We start from the raw sequence: 19,087 nt of genomic DNA on the forward strand, positions 1-19,087 counted from the left end.
AACCCCAAGGGTCCATTGTCGACTCAGGTGGGTGTAGTGATGGCCAGGAAACCCCAACCTGAAAACCATGACTTTAAATCCGGTCACTTTTTATTAGGACGCAGAGTTACTGTAAACAGGAAATATTCTATTCATGCTACCAACGGAGAGCCAATGCCTTTACCATAGAAAGAACCCCTGAGAAACAAGCAAAACGAAACAGGGACAACAGCGGATTGCATTGTTTGTCTGCTGCTGCCTGCATGAGGAGCTCGATTTGGGGTGTCTTGGTTGGAAAAGAAGACACCAACTAAGCGAGGGCTAATTTTTGTATTTTTAATAGAGACAGGGTTTCACCATGTTGGTCAGGCTGGTCTTGAACTCCTGACCTCCGGTGATCCACCCACCTCGGCCTCCCAAAGTGCTGGGATTACAGGCGTGAGCCACTGTACCCGGCCTACGGCAAGGTTCTTGACTTCTGCCATGAAGAGGCAGAATGTGTTTCCCAAACCTTGCATCTGGCTGGCACTGCTTGCTCCGGCCTATAGAAAACGGTTGTATTCGTTTATTTTCACACTGTCGATAAAGACATTCTGCAAACTGGGAGCAAAAAAGGTTTAATTGAACTTACAGTTCTGCATGGCTGGAGAGGCCTCAGAATCATGGCGGGAGATGAAAGCCACTTCTTCTTCTTCTTCTTCTTTTTTTTTTGAGACGGAGTTTCGCTCTTATTACCCAGGCTGGAGTGCAATGGCGCGATCTCGGCTCACTGCAACCTCCGCCTCCTGGGTTCAGGCAACTCTCCTGCCTCAGCCTCCTGAGTAGCTGGGATTACAGGCACGTGCCACCACGCCCAGCTAATTTTTGTATTTTTAGTAGAGACGGGGTTTCACCATGTTGACGATGGTCTCGATCTCTTGACCTGGTGATCCACCCACCTCGGCCTCCCAGAGTGCTGGGATTACAGGCCTGAGCCACCACGCCCGGCCCAGAAAGCCACTTCTTACCACGGCGATGGCAAAAGAAAAATGAGGAAGAAGCAAAAGCGGACACCCCTGATAAGCCCATCAGGTCTCGTGAGACTTATTCACTATCACGAGAAGAGCAGGAGAAAGACCAGGGCCCATGATTCAATTACCTCCCCCGAGCCCCTCCTAACAACACATGAGAATTCTGGGCGATACCATTCAAGAAGAGATTTGGGTGGGGACACACCCAGACCATATCAACTGTGAACATGACAGCTTATGTGCTAGTTTGGGCCCAGGCTCAGAAGGGCTTAAATGCTTCTGTTTTCCTCAGAACCTTGCTATCTTTATGAGATCAAGCCATGTGAGCCAGCTGGAGGATGACACACCATGGGCAGGAGAAGGAGGGTGCCACTGTTGGTAGCCATCTCATCCCCAGAAGCAGAGCCACCTAGTCAACGGGCACCTGACCATACATGCATGAAGGAATCCAGTTGTGACAAGAATAACTCAGTTGAGTTCAGCCTAAATGGCTGATGAACTCAATCACGAGGTGTTAAGTTTTAGGTGGTTTGTTATGCAATAGCTGACTAATACCTGCACCCAGGGCGGATAGGCTGCCAGGATTCAATGAAAGCTTGCTTCCTAGTTACCTGCAAGAAGAAAACACTTCATAGGTTCTAATTCCGCACCCTCCCGCCCCCGCCGACCCTTATTTAAAGTTGGATCTTTTGAAAAATAACGTTCCATCATAAAGACATGCATGTACACATGTATATATGTGATTGGTGCTTTTACTGACACAGCCACCACCTCCAACCACAGGAAGAAACAGGCAATTGCAGCTTGATCATTAGGGCTAAGGCCAAATAGCAAGGTAAGCCTGCCTTTAGTCCATTTCCTCCATGTCTAAATGTTGGAGGTTACGGCTATGGACAGACCTGAAGGTGTGTTCTCTCCTCTTGGGGCCCCATTATCGGTGGGCAGCCGTCCTCCACCCGTGGATATTTTCCTTTGCTCTCCCCTAAGCACTCTAGGGTCACCATCTCGTCCACCCTCCGAGCAGAGGAGAGATGTTTGTAGCGAGAGGCTGTTCCCTCACTTCTGGCTGAAAAGGGACGTTCAGAACCTTCACCCCCTGACATAAGGGAGGTTAGACCCCTCAGAGCTGCACTTCAACGTGGCAGCTATTGATCATGTGTGGCTGCCGAGTATCGGGAACGCAGCTGGTCTGCACCGAAATGTGCTGAAAAGATAAAATACAGAGTGAGCTTCAAAGATTTCCTACCCCAAAATATATGCTTCCTTACCAATTATATATTGACCATATAGGAAAATGGTTACCTATGGGGTTAAATTACTACACTCAACTTCACCCGTTTCTTAGTATATTTTAAACTGTGGCTTCTAGAGAATTTAAAATTCACACGGGGCTCACATTCTAATTCTCAGAGGCTTGCGTCCTGTTTGAAATTTCAGGCTGTCTGTTCAAAGGACCAAAAGCCAGGAAGGCCATAAAATATGAACATTTAAAATGACTGTCATTATTTTCTTTCCATTGGTGAATAACGTATTCATTTTTATAAATGAACCCAACCACGGTCACAGGGTGAAATGCAAATATCCTCCAGGTGCGGCCGGACCGCGCAGGCAGCAAGCCGAGCTCCGAAATACCGCGGCAGCCACCTGCCATCGCTGTCCTTCAGCGCTTTGTCCGACTGCAGCTCCTGTCACTCAGGGCCTGGGGGGGCGGGGTGTGAGGCCCTATCCAATCAGAGGCGCGGGGGCGGGCACTGGCCAATCAGGCGCGCGTGTGGAGAGCAGAGGACGGCTTCCGGGATCCGGCGGGGCCTTTGTCCGGACCGAGCTCCACTTCCTGTCCGCGCGGCTCGGCGTCGTCTGCCGGCGGTTAGTCCGGTGACTCGGATGCGCCGGGAGCGCCGGAAGCGAAACGCAGGCTCCCTGGAGGCCGGGAGATGGTGAGTGTAGCGGCCGGGCCTCCCGAGACACGCGCAGAGGCGGGCTGGAACCCGCGGTACCGGCCGGGGCGGAACCGGGCTGCCCGGGCGGGTTCGGGGCTCCGCGGACCCGAGGCCCCTCCGGCGCAGCATGGCGGCCAGCGCGTCCCGGCGCGTCCTCGCAGAGCGGCTTTGGCCCGAGCCCGGGCCCCGCTCCCCCGGCAGCTCTCCGCCCGCAGACCCGCGTCTGCCCGAGTCGGGACGCGCGAATCCCGGCTCCGCGGGCGGTTTGTGCGTAGGAGCATGACCCGGGGCCCGGGGGGCCCAGTCCCGCCTTTCTCCCCGGGCAGCCCCTGCAGAAATGCCCAGGAGTTTTATTTGAGCCAAGAGAGGTTCCTGAACGGCAGAAGACCCAACCACGTTTTTGGGTTCGAACGCCCCACCGGCCGGCCCTGAAGGAAAGGCTTTTATCAGGTGCATGAGGAAGCAACCCACATTCATTCATTCGTTGGGTACCGTTACGTCGTCTCTGGATTTGAGCTTTCTAGGTTGAAATTTCCTGGTCATGTAATCAGAGGTTAATTCGAGGTTCATGGTTGATGAAGCCTCAGTTTTGTTTCTGCAAGATAGTCATTTGCAAGAAACGCATCGGAGTTAGATTTTTTTTTTTTTTTTTCCTGCTTAAGAACCCACAGCACTAGAGCCACTTAAGTTGGATTGCCTGCTATTTAATTTTTTTTTTTTTTTTTTTTTGAGGCGGAGTTTCGCTCTTATTACCCAGGCTGGAGTGCAATGGCGCGATCTCCGCTCACCGCAACCTCCGCCTCCTGGGTTCAGGCAATTCTCCTGCCTCAGCCTCCTGAGTAGCTGGGATTACAGGCACGCGCCACCATGCCCAGCTAATTTTTTGTATTTTTAGTAGAGACGGGGTTTCACCATGTTGACCAGGATGGTCTTGATCTCTTGACCTCGTGATCCACCCGCCTCGGCCTCCCAAAGTGCTGGGATTACAGGCGTGAGCCACCGCGCCCTGCCTTATTTAATTATTTTAACACTCCACAGAAACCTGGTTTTTCCCTGCACTTCCCAAATGTATTTCAAGCAGGGTCTCAAAACCACCACCACGTTCTTCAGGCCTAAGTCTGGCCTGCACTAAAATCCTAAATTTCCTGTTTCTTCCAGACATTTCCAAATGCTAATTTCCCCTTTCTAATTCACAACATTGTCGACTATTCATCCTTGGCTGTAATTTCAGACACAGTATTTTAATGAATCATTTTTTTTCACAATGTATCGAATGGCGCTTTTTTCTTTTTTTTGAAATGGAGTCTTAACTCTATCGCCCAGACTGGAGTGCAGAGTCGCGATCTCAGCTCACAGCAACCTTTGCCTCCTGGGTTCAAGCGATTCTCATTCCTCAGCCTCCCGAGTACCTGAGGATTACAGACATGTGCCACCACACCTGGCTAATTTTTGTATTTTTAGTGGAGACGGGGTTTTGCCATGTTGGCCAGGATGGTCTTGAACTCCTTGACCTCATATGATCTACCACGATGGCCTCCCGAAGTGCTCACAGTGAATTACAGGCGTGAGCCACCGTGCCCGGCCTGGATGGTACTTTTTAAGACATTTCTATTTGTAATCATTGCGCATAATGGGAAAGTGGAGAATCATCCCCTGACACTGTTGTAAAAAAATCTTTGTGCCTCTCTCTCTTTATTTTCCCTTGGCACAGACACCTTATCAGAATGTCTTTGGTTTGAGGTTCCACTTTGGTAGCTTTACAGGGTGATTTGTTCTCAGCCACCCTCTGGACTTTTCCCTCGGTTTCAGTATTGCCTGGGGCTAACAAAAGATACCCACCATGGCCTTGTCTGCTGGAGCATCTGGTGAGTTTCAGCCCCTGGGTTATTTCTTCTCAGAGGACAGCCTGAAGTATGAAATGTGGCCTCTCCAGGGATCAGCTGGATTCCCTGGACTGAGAGAAATCTGGTCCACTCTTCCTCTAAAGAGGTAACCACTTGGGACATTAAAATGGTCTTCACCCAACCCAACTTTCAATCCTTGGAGACAAATTCCTGATCAGCCAATCAGATGTTGCTGTCAGGGGGAAGAGACTGAAATCATTTCTGCCCTTTGGACTCTCTCAGATTCGTGAAGGGAGACAAAGTGTTTCAAAGGACAAGAAAAACCCACCCTCATGAGGTGGTGCAAAAACCTGTAAAGCAGAATTCACCTGGGCCACTGAGTGGGCCACAGTGGGAGGGGGTCGTTGAGCTCTTCAGTGAACAGGATGGAGGTGGGAGGATCTCCCCAGTAGCAGAACAGCCTGACGTGGTACAAGTCATTAGACACGCCTGCCGCAGTCAGCACTGCCACTGTCTGTCTTGTCACTTTGATGTAATTTGTTCACTTACTGCAACTTTGTTTTTTTAATCGTAAATTTACATTTTATCAGTAGAGCCTGAAAGGTAAGAAAATACTTAGAAAGACATGAAGTAGGTCCATTTCAGAAAAAAAGTTAAATATCTAGTCACGTGTAGCTTTCTCTTCTCCAGAGTGATTAAATGTAGAAAGTTACCTGAGTCTGTTCTTTTTTGGGAAATGATTTCCAGCAGAATCCCAGGGCTTAGCTTTGAGAATACTACCAGGGAAAGTAAAATGCTGCTTTGATAGCTGTGGAGAATGTTTACATTTTCTACAAAAAATTATGGTAGACTACTTGGTGAATTACATAGATTCATCAAAACATTAGCTCCTCCTTCTGCAGGGTAAATCTGTTATAGTGAATGTCTCTGTTTTGTATCCTTTCTCTAGATTTCAGAGTTTATGCTGAGTTGTAGGAGATGAACTTAGCACTTCTAAAAGTGTTCCAGGGATTGTTTACTATTTGATTTGTTATGGAAATAATTAGTAAGTTCATTGTTTGAAAGCAGTAAACACTTTTGCTTTTTCTGTTGGTGTCAGAAGTGTGAGTGCCCTGCAGTTTCCTTTTCTTCTGTAAACTGTTTCAGTGATTTTGTTGGATGTTTTCAACACTGGGTATTTTCTTATTTAAAACTAAGTGGATAACCCTGATTGGGAAGTTGAAGCCCAAGAACAGTGACTCCAAGCTAAGGCCAGTATTGAGCCTGCAAAAGAAGGCAGCTGAAGGCCTGGTTCAAGCTTGTCTGGCCCGCGGTCCTGGGCTGCATGCTGTCCTGGCCTTTGAATGTGACCCAACACAAATTCATAAACTTTCTGAAAACATTATGAGATTTTTTGGTGTGATTTGTTTGTTTTCAGTTCATCAGCTATCATTAGTGTTAGTGTATTTTATGTGTGGCCCAAGACAGTTCTTCCCCTGTGGCCCAGGGAAGCCGAAGATCAGACATCCCAGGCCTAGCTCGTGCCTCCCAAGAAGCCTCCCCTGCGGGTGCCCCAGCCTGCTCACAGCAACTGTGGACGGAGCCTTTCTACAGAGAAGCTGCAGAGCTCGGGGCCCTTGGGTACCACAGGCAGATGCAGCTGGAGTTGGGATGGGAGTTGGGGAGGTCTTCCTGGGTATGGGATGGTTGTTATCCTAGGGCTGTTTCTAGACTTTATCAAATAAAATAAATGGAGCTTTAGGTCAGAAGTTATTGAACTCTAAAGGAGGATTGCAGCAGGGAGAAGGTACCAACTGTCAGACCTTTGAAGATCTCCAAAGTTAGGCAGACAGGGTCTTTTTTGTGTTTTTATAGGGAGAAGGGAGACCAGGATAGAGGGTGGGAAAACCAGATTCCAGATCACAGTATGTTTTACTCTGAAATCAGCGTGTCCTTGGGAGGGACAAGAAGAGCGGCTGTATGTTGGCTCAGACTGAGGGTAGGTCAAAATTGAGGGACTTGGGGGAAGGAGAGAGATTTTAGCAGATTTTGTTAGAGAAGTATTTTGTTATGACCACTGAAGACAGAATTGTTCAGCCGATTGTTTATGAGGAAAGAAATGGGAATTTTCAGGTGTCTGTATCTGGCTATGTGGTAGGTAACAAAGGGAGCGTCATCTGAGTCCTCATAGAAAGGGGTTTCTCTTGATTCAGCTGTTCCTGGAGAACACAAGGAAGGAGCAGTTCTGTTCCTCAGGGCTCTTGACCAGAATCTGCGAGGCGCTCCTCCTCACCGCGTTCCCCGTCTCTGTGCCGCTCTTCTCGGCCATTACTGATGTGTATCTTTCTTAATAAACCAGTAAATGTAAGCACAGCGTTTTGCCGAGTTCTTTGAGTAGTTTTATCTAATTACTGAACTCGACAGGAGGTTATGGGAGTACCCAGTTTATAGACAGTAGGTCAGAAGTATAAATGGGTGTCCCAGGTTTGCGACTGGCATCTGTCGTGGGGCAGTGTTGTGGGACTGAGTCCTGAACTTGTGGGGTCTGAGCTGGCTCTAAGTGGTGTCAGAATTAAAATACTACACACTAGGCCGGGCGTGGTGGCTCATGTCTGTAATCCTAGCCCTTTGAGGCCAGGAGTTGGAGACCAGCCTGACCAACTTGGTGATACCCCATTTGTACTAAAAACATAACCACTGTAATCCCAGCTACTCAAGAGGCTGAGACACGAGAATCGCTTGAGCCTGGGAGGTGGAGGTTGCAGTGACCCGAGATCACAACACTCTACTCCAGCCTGGGTGACAGAGCGAGACTCTGTCTCAAAAGAAAAGAAAAGAAAAAAGAAAAAGGCAGTCAGTTGGTGTTGAAGAACTGGTTGGGGTTGAGCAAACACCACACATTTTGCGTCAGGAGAAAGGCGTCTCGGGCCTGGGTTGGAGGGAGACTCTGGGTGTCTGGGAAAGCAAGGCCGTGCTCTGCACACAGGCCATCACATTGCACCCTGTCCTGTGATTCTGGGTCCCTGAGGGTGAGAGGGGACTGAGAACTTGGAGGGAAAAGGTGCTGAGAACAGACAGCCTCCTCCCCAGCTGTCATCACGATTCCCAGCCACTCAGGAACGCTGACTTGCTCACACTCGTTTGAAGACTAGGCATCCCCTTCAGGAATTTCACTACAGCACCTTTGGAGTTCGAATTTCCCACCCAAAACCCACACAAGTGCCTTTAGGATCCCTGGTGTATCCTCAGCTCCAGAAACGGAGTCTGCTGCAGGAGCCTACATCTGCCACCAACTCTGGACCCGCAGGGGTACTCTCTTCGGCCTGCAGGGACACAGCCCTAAGTCCGGTCACGGCCACGCCCGGGCCACTGTGGCACAGCCAGTTTTTCTGCCGACTTGGCACTCTTTGCCACCCTGGATCCTGGAGAGCACCTTTGTCTCTCTTGATTTGTTTTGCCCACAGTCCCCTTTGTGTGCACCTGCTGTGCCCAAGGCCGCCCACCCCTTCGGGGCGTGAATCTAGTGCCTGCTGGAATTCAGATGTTCGGAGTTTCAGGACCACGGCCCTGGACCTGGCTGTTGCAAGAACAAATAACCAATTAGAAACAAGAGGCTTAATTCTCTCACTCGAAAATAAGAAAAAGATTTTTTTCTTCTCCCATTTCTGAAAAGATTTACTTTAGGACACTTTCACCTGCAAGTTTTTTCTGTGCTCTTTTGAAATACATGTAAGTCACTTAAACAGCTCACTAAGTCTTTTGTCATTCTTTTAATTCAGGATTGTCTTTGTTTAGGGCCTGAGAACCATTACTTGTTTTTTCCATTTTCAGTCTTTTAAAGTAGACACCGATTTACTTAGAAAGAAGAGTGCACAGAAGTGGAGCGCAAAGCTGAGGATGACGTCAGAGATGCAGAGGGATGCAGGGTGCAGGGTGCCAGAGCCCCGGACAGAGGCTGGTCATCCGCAGTGACTGCTGCAGGTCTGGAGGCCGAGGGCCTCACACTGCAGAGCAAGGGCAGCCGGGTGTGTCAGCCAAACCGGGGAGCTTGCGGCTGCACCTTCTCTTCTATCCATTACTTAGGAACAACTGGCGGAGTTATATGCCATTTTTAGTAGACAACTTGCATCCACTTAAATAATATTTTCTACAATAACGTGAATATAAAGGCATAGTGTTTATTTTGGAAAAACTCCTTAAATAGTAATTTTAATATCAATGTTCATTCTTTTGAAATATAAAGTGTTGTAACTGAATTAAAGTTACAAAGAGTTTTCAAATACCACCTACATCATGATTAGTATATTAAAGTTGTTCATACTGAGGTATTTATATTTAATATCCAAATAAAATTCACTCCCCAGTTTTTCCATTTTCTACTCAGAATCCACCTGCGTGTCTCCTGCCTGGATCGCCATAGATTGGCAGAGGGCGTCCGTGCAGGGTCACGGAGCTCTGTCACCCGCGCCTGGAGTCTTTTCGGACATCCGTCCGCAGGTGCGCGTGCAGAGCGGCACAGGATGACACAATGGGCTGTCTGCGCGTCTGTCTTAGAGTAAGAGGAGTGAGTCACCAGGGTGTGTGCCTGCCCTCAAAGAAGAAACCTCCTTGGTACCCAGATGGGAAGGACTCCGATTTTCTGATACTTGAAACTGGTGAATGGCTGGACTCCCTCTTGTGTCGAGTTAGAAAAGCAGAGCAGGCAGTCAGGGCCTGCAAACCAGAAGCTTTCCGTTTCCAGTAATGGGATAAACAATTGAATTCAACCCCAGGGGGTTAGCACAAAGAAGGGAGGGGTCAAAGGGGCTGAGGCTTCATTTGGGCCATGTTCCTCCTGTGGTTGCTGTGAGTTCTGATGTCACCAGTTGAAGGGATATCCATAGACAGAAAAGGTGGTGGTGGTATCATTATTTCTGTTGCTTTTACCCTGCTAAAAATGAATATTTAGCTTCTAACATATGTGTCCTAGAAAATTCTAAAGGTTTTGGTCAAATTGCTTGTTAATTTTATGTGATAAAGTAGGGAAGTGGCTCACATAGATTTAAGATTCTACAAACCCTGAGACTTAAATTTTTGGGGAGCAATTTTAGGAAAACCTGAATTGCAAATACTTACTATCACAGAGATCAGAATCTGCATAGCGCCCGCTCCCTGCACAGACATGCCCAGACTGCCCCTCCTCCAGCCTCACCCAGGTCTGCCCTCACCCTGGAATCTCCTCCGATAGAGTTAGCTACAGAGTTAAATCACAGTTTTGGGTGGTGACTCCTGCTGCCTCTCCAGAACTGATATTCATAATTTTCTGAAACCCCAAAGCAGATAAATGGGATCAAAGCACTGTCTGTTTTGGGGCCTTAATTTTTTTTTTATTTTTTTTTTTCTTTTTTTAACTAACACCAGTGCTTTTGGAGATACCGCATACAGCAACCTGTTTCTCAGTCCTGTGGGCCTAACAGCTGCTTCACAAGCCACAGGAAAGTGAATGTAAACACAGCAATGGAAAATGCCTCTGCACTAGACTTCACCCTCTCTATGTCCACGCCATTGGTCCACATGGAGCTTTATACACTTTTGAAAAGTCAACGGTAGAAAAACAGAAAAAGAAGTACAAAGCCTGGGTCTATATCTTGAGAGTTGCAGGACACTTGATGCCATCACCCAGGCTGTGACGGGCATTAACTCACATGACGTGAGGCGCCCAGCGCAGTGCTCTGGCACATGTTCTGCGCACACAGTGCCTGCTTCGTGGACACTGCATTCATACATGTGTGCAGTTTTCAAATGGAGACAGATTCAGACATTGCTTCCTTCTCCAGCCCTGGAAAACTGTAACGAGCCAGAAAATAACATCATCTTTCAGGGTGGAGGTTGGCCGTCTCCATTTGTACCAGAAAGAACTTGTGCCGTGGTAAGAGGGCTGGGTGTCAGGGCCTGTGCAGGGGTCGCTTCCTTTAGCTGAGCACGAACAATCATGGGTCCCGGGCAAGCAGCGTCACCGTCAATGGCAGAACTGTTAACAAATCCAGCCCATGAACCCTTTGTACCCAGAGTGGGACCAAAATTACCAAATGGCACATTGACGCTTGGGAAGCTGGGCTTAGCTATGTGGTTCTCAGCCAGCTTCTGATTAAATCACATGGGCAACTCGAAAACATGCCCTCCCTGCACATTCTGTTGGTTTGGATGGAATCACAGTGCTCTTTGAGTCACATGCCTCATGGGGTTCTGAGGTGTGACCAGTCAATCACGAGAGTTGAGTTCGGCCTTGATTCCAAAGGGAGGTCACAGGGCCTTCTCTGCTGAGGTTTCAGAGGGGCGGTTCAGTGCAGCTTACATTCCTGTCGCTGTAGCGGAATTGCTGCTGTTTGTGGCGGGGAGGGCGCCTGAGAGCAGGAAGAGAAACTCACATTTTGACCTCCAGGTAGAAGTTGACTGTTCCTGAATCTGTTCGACAGAGAACAGAAAAGCTTGGACTTTACTGTGTTTCCAGGTCTTTCTGTTGATGGGTGTGGTGGTGGCAGGTGAAAGGGTTGTGCTGACACCTTTAAAGGCATATTCTCACGATGCAGGTGTGATTTGTCCAGAGACTCTTACCTAAGAGGAAACCCCAGAGAAGCAGGAGAAAGAGAAAGAAATGGCTGGTGCTCAGGTAAATGCATCTCAGGTCAGGGGTTGTGTCTGCTTTTGCTCCTGAAATGTCATGTGTTAGAATTTGGAAGCCTTTACTTTTCTGCTTGCGGTGTTTCTGTATGATAAGTTTATTTCAACTACTTTTTTTTTCTTATAATAATGAAGGGTTGCTGAAAATATTCCTTTTCTATATACCAAAGCCTTCTCTGTGTTATCTCCACCTTGACTTCTTATATGCCATGAAGAATTCTCGCCATGACTTTATGACCTACAGTATTAAAAATGTTCACTTTGTGGCACTGAACATGGGAAGGTGTGGATACCCAAGATTCCTCTGAGGATGGGGAGTGGTTTTTGGGTGTCAGTGAAGAAGGGAAGCATGCATCATTTAGGTTTCATCTGGATGCTCCATCAGTTGTATGCAGAACAGGGTTAAGAAAATAAACATTTAAACCAAATGGCATTTATTGCCCAGAATAACTCAGAACATTCTGGAAAAGACAAAAATAAAAAGACACTTGTTTTTTAGAGTGCTAAAGAACACTATTAGAGATTACTGCTGGGCACCGTGGCTCCCGCCTATAATCCCAGTACTTTGGGAGGTTGAGGCAGGTGGATCGCTTGAGGCCAGGAGTTCGAGACCTGCCTGGCTAACATGGTGACAGGGTGAAACCCCTGTCTCTTCTAAAAAAAAAAAAAAAAAAAATTACAAAAATTAGCTGGGTGTGGTGGCACATGCCGGTAGCTCCAGCTACTCAGGAGGCTGAGGTACAAGAATTGCCTGAACCAGGGAGGCTGAGGTAGCAGTGAGCCGAGATCATGCCACTGCACTCCAGCCTCTGTGACAAGAGCAAGACTCCGTGTCAAGAAAAAAAGGAAAGGGATTACAGAACATGGGAGAGACTGGTCTCTTCAACTTTGCATAAAACTGATTTTTCTGTATGATTAGGTTCAGATTATAATTGACTTTTTGGCCAGCATCACACCAGTAATATGTCTTCTCTGTGCATTGGCACATGATAAAAATCTGTCCTATTACAGTTGATGTTCATTTTATTCAGTGGTTAAAGAGCTCGCCGACAGATTTTTCCATTATAGATTTTAATTATTTTTTCTCTTTATTGTTAAGTATGTTGAGAAGATTTACTAATTAATGTGTGTAAATAATCACATTTAATCCGAGAGGCCTTTGCTTCTTAGATTCTTTTTGCATATGCCTTGCTTTAGAAGGTAAAGAATCTCATCTTTGTGGTTCATGAAAACCGGGATAAACTCAGGCTCTGCCTCTTACAGGAAGTTTGACAAAATACTGGCTTTGGACCCAAAGAACTGGCATCACTGGTGAGCATGTTAGAAATTCAGAAACTCAGGCTTGATCTCAGATGTCCTGAAGCAGAATCTGCACAAGAACTCTAGTTTATTGGCCACATTAAATTTGAGAGGTAACTTCTGACTCTCCGTGACTTTCCTGTCTGAGAAATAGACACACCTTATTATATGATGTAAACGTGGCACTCAGATCTGGACATGGCGCTGTTGATGCCCTTGATCTTACACCTCATCATCCAGAAGAGTACTCTGTGTACACTGCTTGTGTGGATCTTATGCAATTCTGTTTCCTCAGAGCTAGGGAGTACGTTAGAGAAAATTCTTATGCTAAAAATTACCTTATTGTATAATTCCCGCCACTTGTATAAGTCAGAACCAGTTCTCTTCACACGCTCGTTTCACCTGGAGTCAAATTAAGAACTCTGCCCAAAGCCACTTGGTAAGTGTTTGCTATTGTTTCTTCTTCAGAAAGTGCTGACATTCAGGGATGTGGCCATAGAATTCTCCCTGGAGGAGTGGAAATTCCTGGACCCTGCTCAGCAGAATTTGTACAGAGATGTGATGTTGGAGAACTACAGAAACTTGTTCTCCGTTGGTGAGGATGACTTCAATACTAACTTCTCGACGACCTAGGGTTCCTTTCCTTCCTTTGCAGAATGGTTTTTTGGGAGTTTCCGCATTGCATGAATGAGTTTCAGATCCCTGCTTTTAAGAAAAACATGGGGATTTGTTGATGTAAAAAAAAAAAAAAAAACATCAAAATATGGTTCATCTTGCCGTAAACCTTCCTCTTTTTTTGACTCTAGTGATAATTCCAGAAATTTAGTGGCATGAAATAATAATTGCCCGCATGTTAAAATCAAATTTCCACCACCAGTTTTTGATTCAGCAGTACTGAGTGGTGAAACTAAGAACCCACAGATTTAAAATGCTTACTGAATAGTCTAAAGGTTATGTCAGGAATCATTTTTGGATTACTTTTCTAGAATCTCCTGCAATGTTCACTCTACTAAGCATAGTACAACGTTGGTCATTGGTGAATTTCAGCATAATGTCACTTTTTTCTAATAAAACAGGTCTGAGTGTCTCTAAGCCAGGCCTGATCACCTGCCTGGAGCAAAGAAAAGCGCCATGGAATCTGAAGAGACGGGAGGCAGTGGACGGACATCCAGGTGGGTGGGACTTGACCAAGAGGTAATCCAGGTGAGAGGTCCAGGGGCCGCGGAGGAAGCCAGACCTTAACGTGGCTTGGGAAGCTCCGCTCCAGTAGAGGTGGGTTCTGAGAGCCTGGGTTTCTTTCTCTGGCTCTCCGCTAGGAGCATCTTCTGTCTTCTTCTCTTACGTTTTCTCCAGATTGCGCCTCCCAGGTAGTGATCTTCCTTCAGGTCACAGTAAACATCAGAGCGCTCCTCCTGCTGACTAAAGGCCTGTGTGGTCTCACTGCTTGCGTGGCCTCTGCTTTTGAGAACGTGCATGTCCCTGCACGTTTTTGAGGAACTGTCTGTGAAATGTTTCTTCATTTCCCCTTTTGCATCAGGTCTGAAATGTGCGAGAGGGGCGGTGATGGTGTTTGCTTCAGAAACTCCACAAGTCTCGCCAACAGATGTTTTATGTTTTTGGCTTTATGATTTTGTATCCTACAGAGGTTTCACATGGGAGTCTACTGAAAGTTATACTCAGTCGTTTTCTCCAAACACTAAGCATCTGCCCCAATACCAGATAATCTGCTTATTTTACTTCAAAATTGTGGTTTTTTTAGTATGAACTGAGGTTGGTCATTTGAACTCTATATTCCCCAATGCCCAACTATAATAGTTATGATTATCATTTTGTGATTTCCTCTTTTTTAGTATGAAGCTTATCAGGACTGTGTCATTCACGTGTATGTATGTGCGTGTATGTTTATATGTGTGTGTATGTTTATATGTGTGTATCATATGTATGTGTATATGTCATATATCAACATATCCTGTTGAAATGACAGGATTCATTCTTTTTTATGGGTGAGTAATAATAGTCTGTTGTCTGTCTAAATCATATTTTCTTTATCCATTCATATATATATATACACACACACACACACACACACAGGTCTGTATATATGTATGGGCATATGTATAACATAGATTATTTTAGAAATAAAAGTTGTGTATACATTGTGTACAGTGTAATAATTGGATGTGTATACATTCTGAAATAATTAGTGCAATCACATTAAGGAACAAATCTGTTACTTCACATAATCACCTTTTCTTGCAGAGACAACACTTAAGGTCTACTGTCAGCAAATTTTAAGCACAGAAAGCATCATTAACAGTATTCATAACACAACTCACTAGATTCCCCAAACACTCATCTTACAACTGAAAGTTTGGCCCTTTTGAACAACATCTCGTTTTCCCCAGCTCCAGGCCCTGGCAACTACCATTGTCCTCTGCTGCTGTGAGTTCAGCCATTACAGATGTCCCGTCTGAGGGAGAACGTGCAGTCCCTGTGTATCTGGGCCTGGCTGAGATTATTCAGCATCATGTCCTTTAGAGTCATCCTTGGTGTTGAATGACAGGATTTCATTCCTTTTTTATGACTAAGTAATAGTCTATTGTCTATTTATATCATATTTTCTTTATCCATTCAGCATCCACAGACATATAGGTTGTTTTTCTATGTTGACTATTGTGAATAATGTTGCAGTGAACTTGAGTGAGCAGATAATTCTCCAAAGTACTGCTTTTATTTCCTTCGGTGATGTATACAGAGTGGGACTGCTGCACTGTAGGGTGGGTTTACATTTTCTTATTTTTAAATAGCCTCCCTCCTGGTTTTCATAATGACTACTGAATTGTTTTTCTTTACATTCTTGTCAACATTGTTATTAGGCTGGTGAAAAGTTAAGTGTTTTTTTTTACCATTTAAAAGGCAAAAACCACAATTACTCTTGGAAAGACCTGATATATGACTCATTTTTGATACTTGCCATTCTGATATCAAAGAGTTTGATTGTAAGTTGTCTTAGGTATGCAGAAGCCTTTTAGTTTAATGCACTCCAGCTTGTTTATTATATTTACTTTTGTTTCTGTACTTTTGGTGTCACACATAAACCACTGCCAAGACCAGTATCAAAGAGGTTTTCTCTTAGAGTTTTTAAGGATACATGTTTTACATTTAAGTCTTTATTTCAAGCTAATTTTTGAGTATGGGGTAAGAAAAATGACTTAGTTCACTGTTTTGACTGTGGGTATTTCGTTTCCCCAGAACCAAGTGTGGAGGAGACTGTACTGTCTGCATTGTGGTTCTTGTCGCACTTGTGAAAGATGAGTTGAGCTGATATGCAGGAGTTTAATTCTGGGCTCTCCGTTCTGTTCCATTGGTCTCTGTGTCAGTTTTCTTCTTCTCTGTTCACATACCATCCTGTTCTTACAACTGTAGTCGTACAATGTAGTTTGAACTCAGAAAATATTATGCCCCTCGCCTTGTTCTTTTTCCTACAGATTGCTTTGGCTATGCCAAGTTTATTGTGATTCCATATACATTTTTGAATTACATTTTCTATTACTGTGAAAAAGTCCCTTGGACTTTTGATAATTTTCAGTGGATCTATAGTCTTGGTCTTTAGCAGAATTTTACGACCCCCTCCTTGGATTCCAAAGCTCCATTACAGGCGTTTTTTTGAGATGAGGTTTCTCTGTATCACCCAGGCGGGTTCTGAACTTCTGGCCTGATGTGAGCCTCTCCCCACCCCGAGGTCCTGAGTAGTTGGGATTATAGGCATGAGCTGTGGAGCCTGGCTTTCTGGGAAAGGCATTTCCAGCCATAGCAGACGGACACATTTTTGTTGCTGTTGGGGGTTAATATAAGCCTGGGTTCAGCTATCTCACCACCTTTCTGTGTCATTTTCACTTTCTCTTTTGTTCCATTTCAAATTTATCTGTAATTTCAAATTTTAATATTCAGAACAATATGCTAGAAATTAGCATGTTCTGTCTGAATTAAATTATTTAGTAAGCACTCCATATTTATTAAATTACTGCAGGCAAAAAGAAATCATAGCATTTTATCCTGTTTCTCCAATCTGTATATAAATGGTAATATGATTTATTCCCAAATGTTTATTTTATGTGTCAGTGACTCTCATCATAGTTTACGTGATTTGTATTTTTCTCTTTATTTAGAAATGTGAGGTTATTCCTTGCTTCTGAAAGTTGGATGGCAGCATTTTTATTTTGCAGAAGAATAGCATCAGTATAGTAAGCATATAATAAAAATTATATTTAGTATCTTCTTCTTAGTCATTAAAATGTTCTCGGTAGAGTCTTTCATTAATGATTGTCATGCATTTCCTCTGAAATTTTACTGCTGTACACTGCATGCCAGCGATTCAAAATACCTGCTTTTCATGATTACACAGTCACAGTTGAGTATTGTAGTTATCTAAGCAAATTCGTTTTTAATGGTAGGTACATCAGTGTTTCATAGCAGATTTTATGACTAACACATCTCTTAGTGTTGTGTAATTCCATATGACTGTTTTTATGGTTGAACAGTGTTCCCTTATATGTATATGCCACATTTCTTTGTGTGTGCTCGTCTCTTGAGCCTTCCCCCATTTGAATTTTCTGAATAGTAGCACAATAAACATGGGTGTGTAAATATCTCTTCCAAATCCTGAGTTGCTTTGTGTACATTTGATAGAGACCCAGAAGTAGGATTGCTGGATCATATAATTCCATGTTTAAGTTTTTGAGGAACATTTATGTTTTTTTTTTTTTTCTTTTCCAAACAGAGTCTCACTCTATCACCTAGGCTGGAGTGCAGTGGCGCCATCTCAGCTCACTGCAACCTCTGCCCCATGAGCTCAAGTGATCCTGCCCCTTCAGCCTGCCGAGTACCTGGAACTACAGGTGCACACCACCACACCCAGCTAACTTCTGTATTTTTAATAGAGACAGGGTTTTGCCATGTTGTCCAGGATGGTCTCGCACTCCTGGGTTTCAGTCATCCACCCGCCTCGGTCTCCCGAAGTGCTGGGATTCCAGGTGTGAACAGCGCGCCCGGCCGATGCCATCTGTCTTTGTGGCTGCATCCTTGGTTTCCTGCCAGAGTTCACGCGGTTTTCAGTGTCTTCACATCCCTGACAGATTTGGATCTTTTTAACAGTGGCCATTCTAATAACTGTGAGGAATCCCTTCATTGCGATTTTGTTTTGCATTTCTCTGCAATGAGTAATTTAGGCGTTCGTTCAAGTGCTTGTTGGCTGTTTCCATATCTTTTCTGGAGAGATTTCAGTCAATCCTTCATCTGTTGTTAAGTTACTTAATTTTTGTTTTTGAGTTGTGAAAGTTTCTTAAATACTCTGAGTATTAAGTCCTATCATATTTCTGATTTGCAGGTATTTTTTCCCCATTTCTTAGGTGGCATTTTCATTTCACTCATTGTTTTCTTTGATTTGCAGAAAGTTTGAAGTTTGATGTAGTTCAGTTTTTCTGTTCTTTTTTTGTGCTTATGCATTTGATCTCCTATATTTTCTTCTAAGAGTTATATTCTATTTTTATGTTGAAGTATTTCATTTAAAATATTTCTGAATATGGTACAAGGAAGAATATTCATTTTTCCATGTAGATATCTAGTTTTTAACATCATTTGTTGAAAGGAATCTTTTCTCCATTGTGTGATCATGGAAACCTTGTGGAAGATGATTTGGTTTTATCCACAAGGGTTTATTTCTGGACTCTGTTCTGTTTCATCATGTAGTTATCTGTCTTTGTGTCAGTACCACATTGTTTTATTTTTATAGTTTTTTATATGTTTTGAAATCAGAAAGTATAATGCCTGTTTGTAAAGAGTTTTGGCTAGTTATTGTTCTTACACTAATTTTAGGATTAAAAGAATAAAAAAATACCATTGGCAGTTTGATAGAGATTGCATTGAATGTGTACGTCAGTGTGGGCAGTATTGGCTTCTTAAAAAACAAAACAAAACACTGAATGATCTGACCATTGAGCAAGAATGTATATGTTCAAGGGTGTTTAATTTTTGGCATTGCCGGTTTCGCTTTTGCTTTTGATTTTGAGTATAGTTACATTTCGGTCAGAAAACATGTTGTGTGACTTCAGTCTTAAGGAGTTTTGTGTTCTAACGGAAGACACTGTGTGCAGTTGAGAACACAGCATATTCCGCTGCTTGTGACTGGAGAGTTCTGTACACGTCTTTTCAGCTGATGTGGTTGGTAGCATCGCCCAAGCTTTCTTACCGTTCTGTGTGATTTTCTATTCTGTGTTGAAAACGGGGTCTTAGAGTCGGTAGTTATTGTGTTACTGTGTATGTCTTGCTTCACTTCTCTCCATATTCGCTTTACGTATCTGGGAGCCCTGATGTCAGA

General features: G+C 44.6%; 1 protein-coding gene across 13 annotated transcripts in view; it reads left to right on the top strand.

The window, feature by feature from the left end:
- Window positions 1–2,775: 2,775 nt before the first annotated feature.
- ZNF195 (zinc finger protein 195) overlaps window positions 2,776–19,087 on the top strand; it is a 45,331-nt gene continuing 29,019 nt past the window's right edge. For 2 of the 13 annotated variants that reach the window (XM_074401873.1, XM_074401871.1), the window contains exons 1-3: window positions 2,967–11,401; window positions 13,180–13,306; window positions 13,788–13,883. In XM_074401873.1, the coding sequence (XP_074257974.1) occupies window positions 11,387–11,401; window positions 13,180–13,306; window positions 13,788–13,883 (238 nt within the window). In that variant the 5' untranslated portion in view covers window positions 2,967–11,386. Of the gene's footprint in view, window positions 2,927–2,959; window positions 11,402–13,179; window positions 13,307–13,787; window positions 18,258–19,087 lie in introns of those variants that run through there. The other 11 variants (XM_074401863.1, XM_010331160.3, XM_074401868.1 and 8 more) reach the window with 11 other exon arrangements.

Source organism: Saimiri boliviensis, chromosome 6 (assembly GCF_048565385.1).
Source record: "Saimiri boliviensis isolate mSaiBol1 chromosome 6, mSaiBol1.pri, whole genome shotgun sequence".
NCBI classification, from domain to species: Eukaryota; Metazoa; Chordata; class Mammalia; order Primates; family Cebidae; genus Saimiri; species Saimiri boliviensis.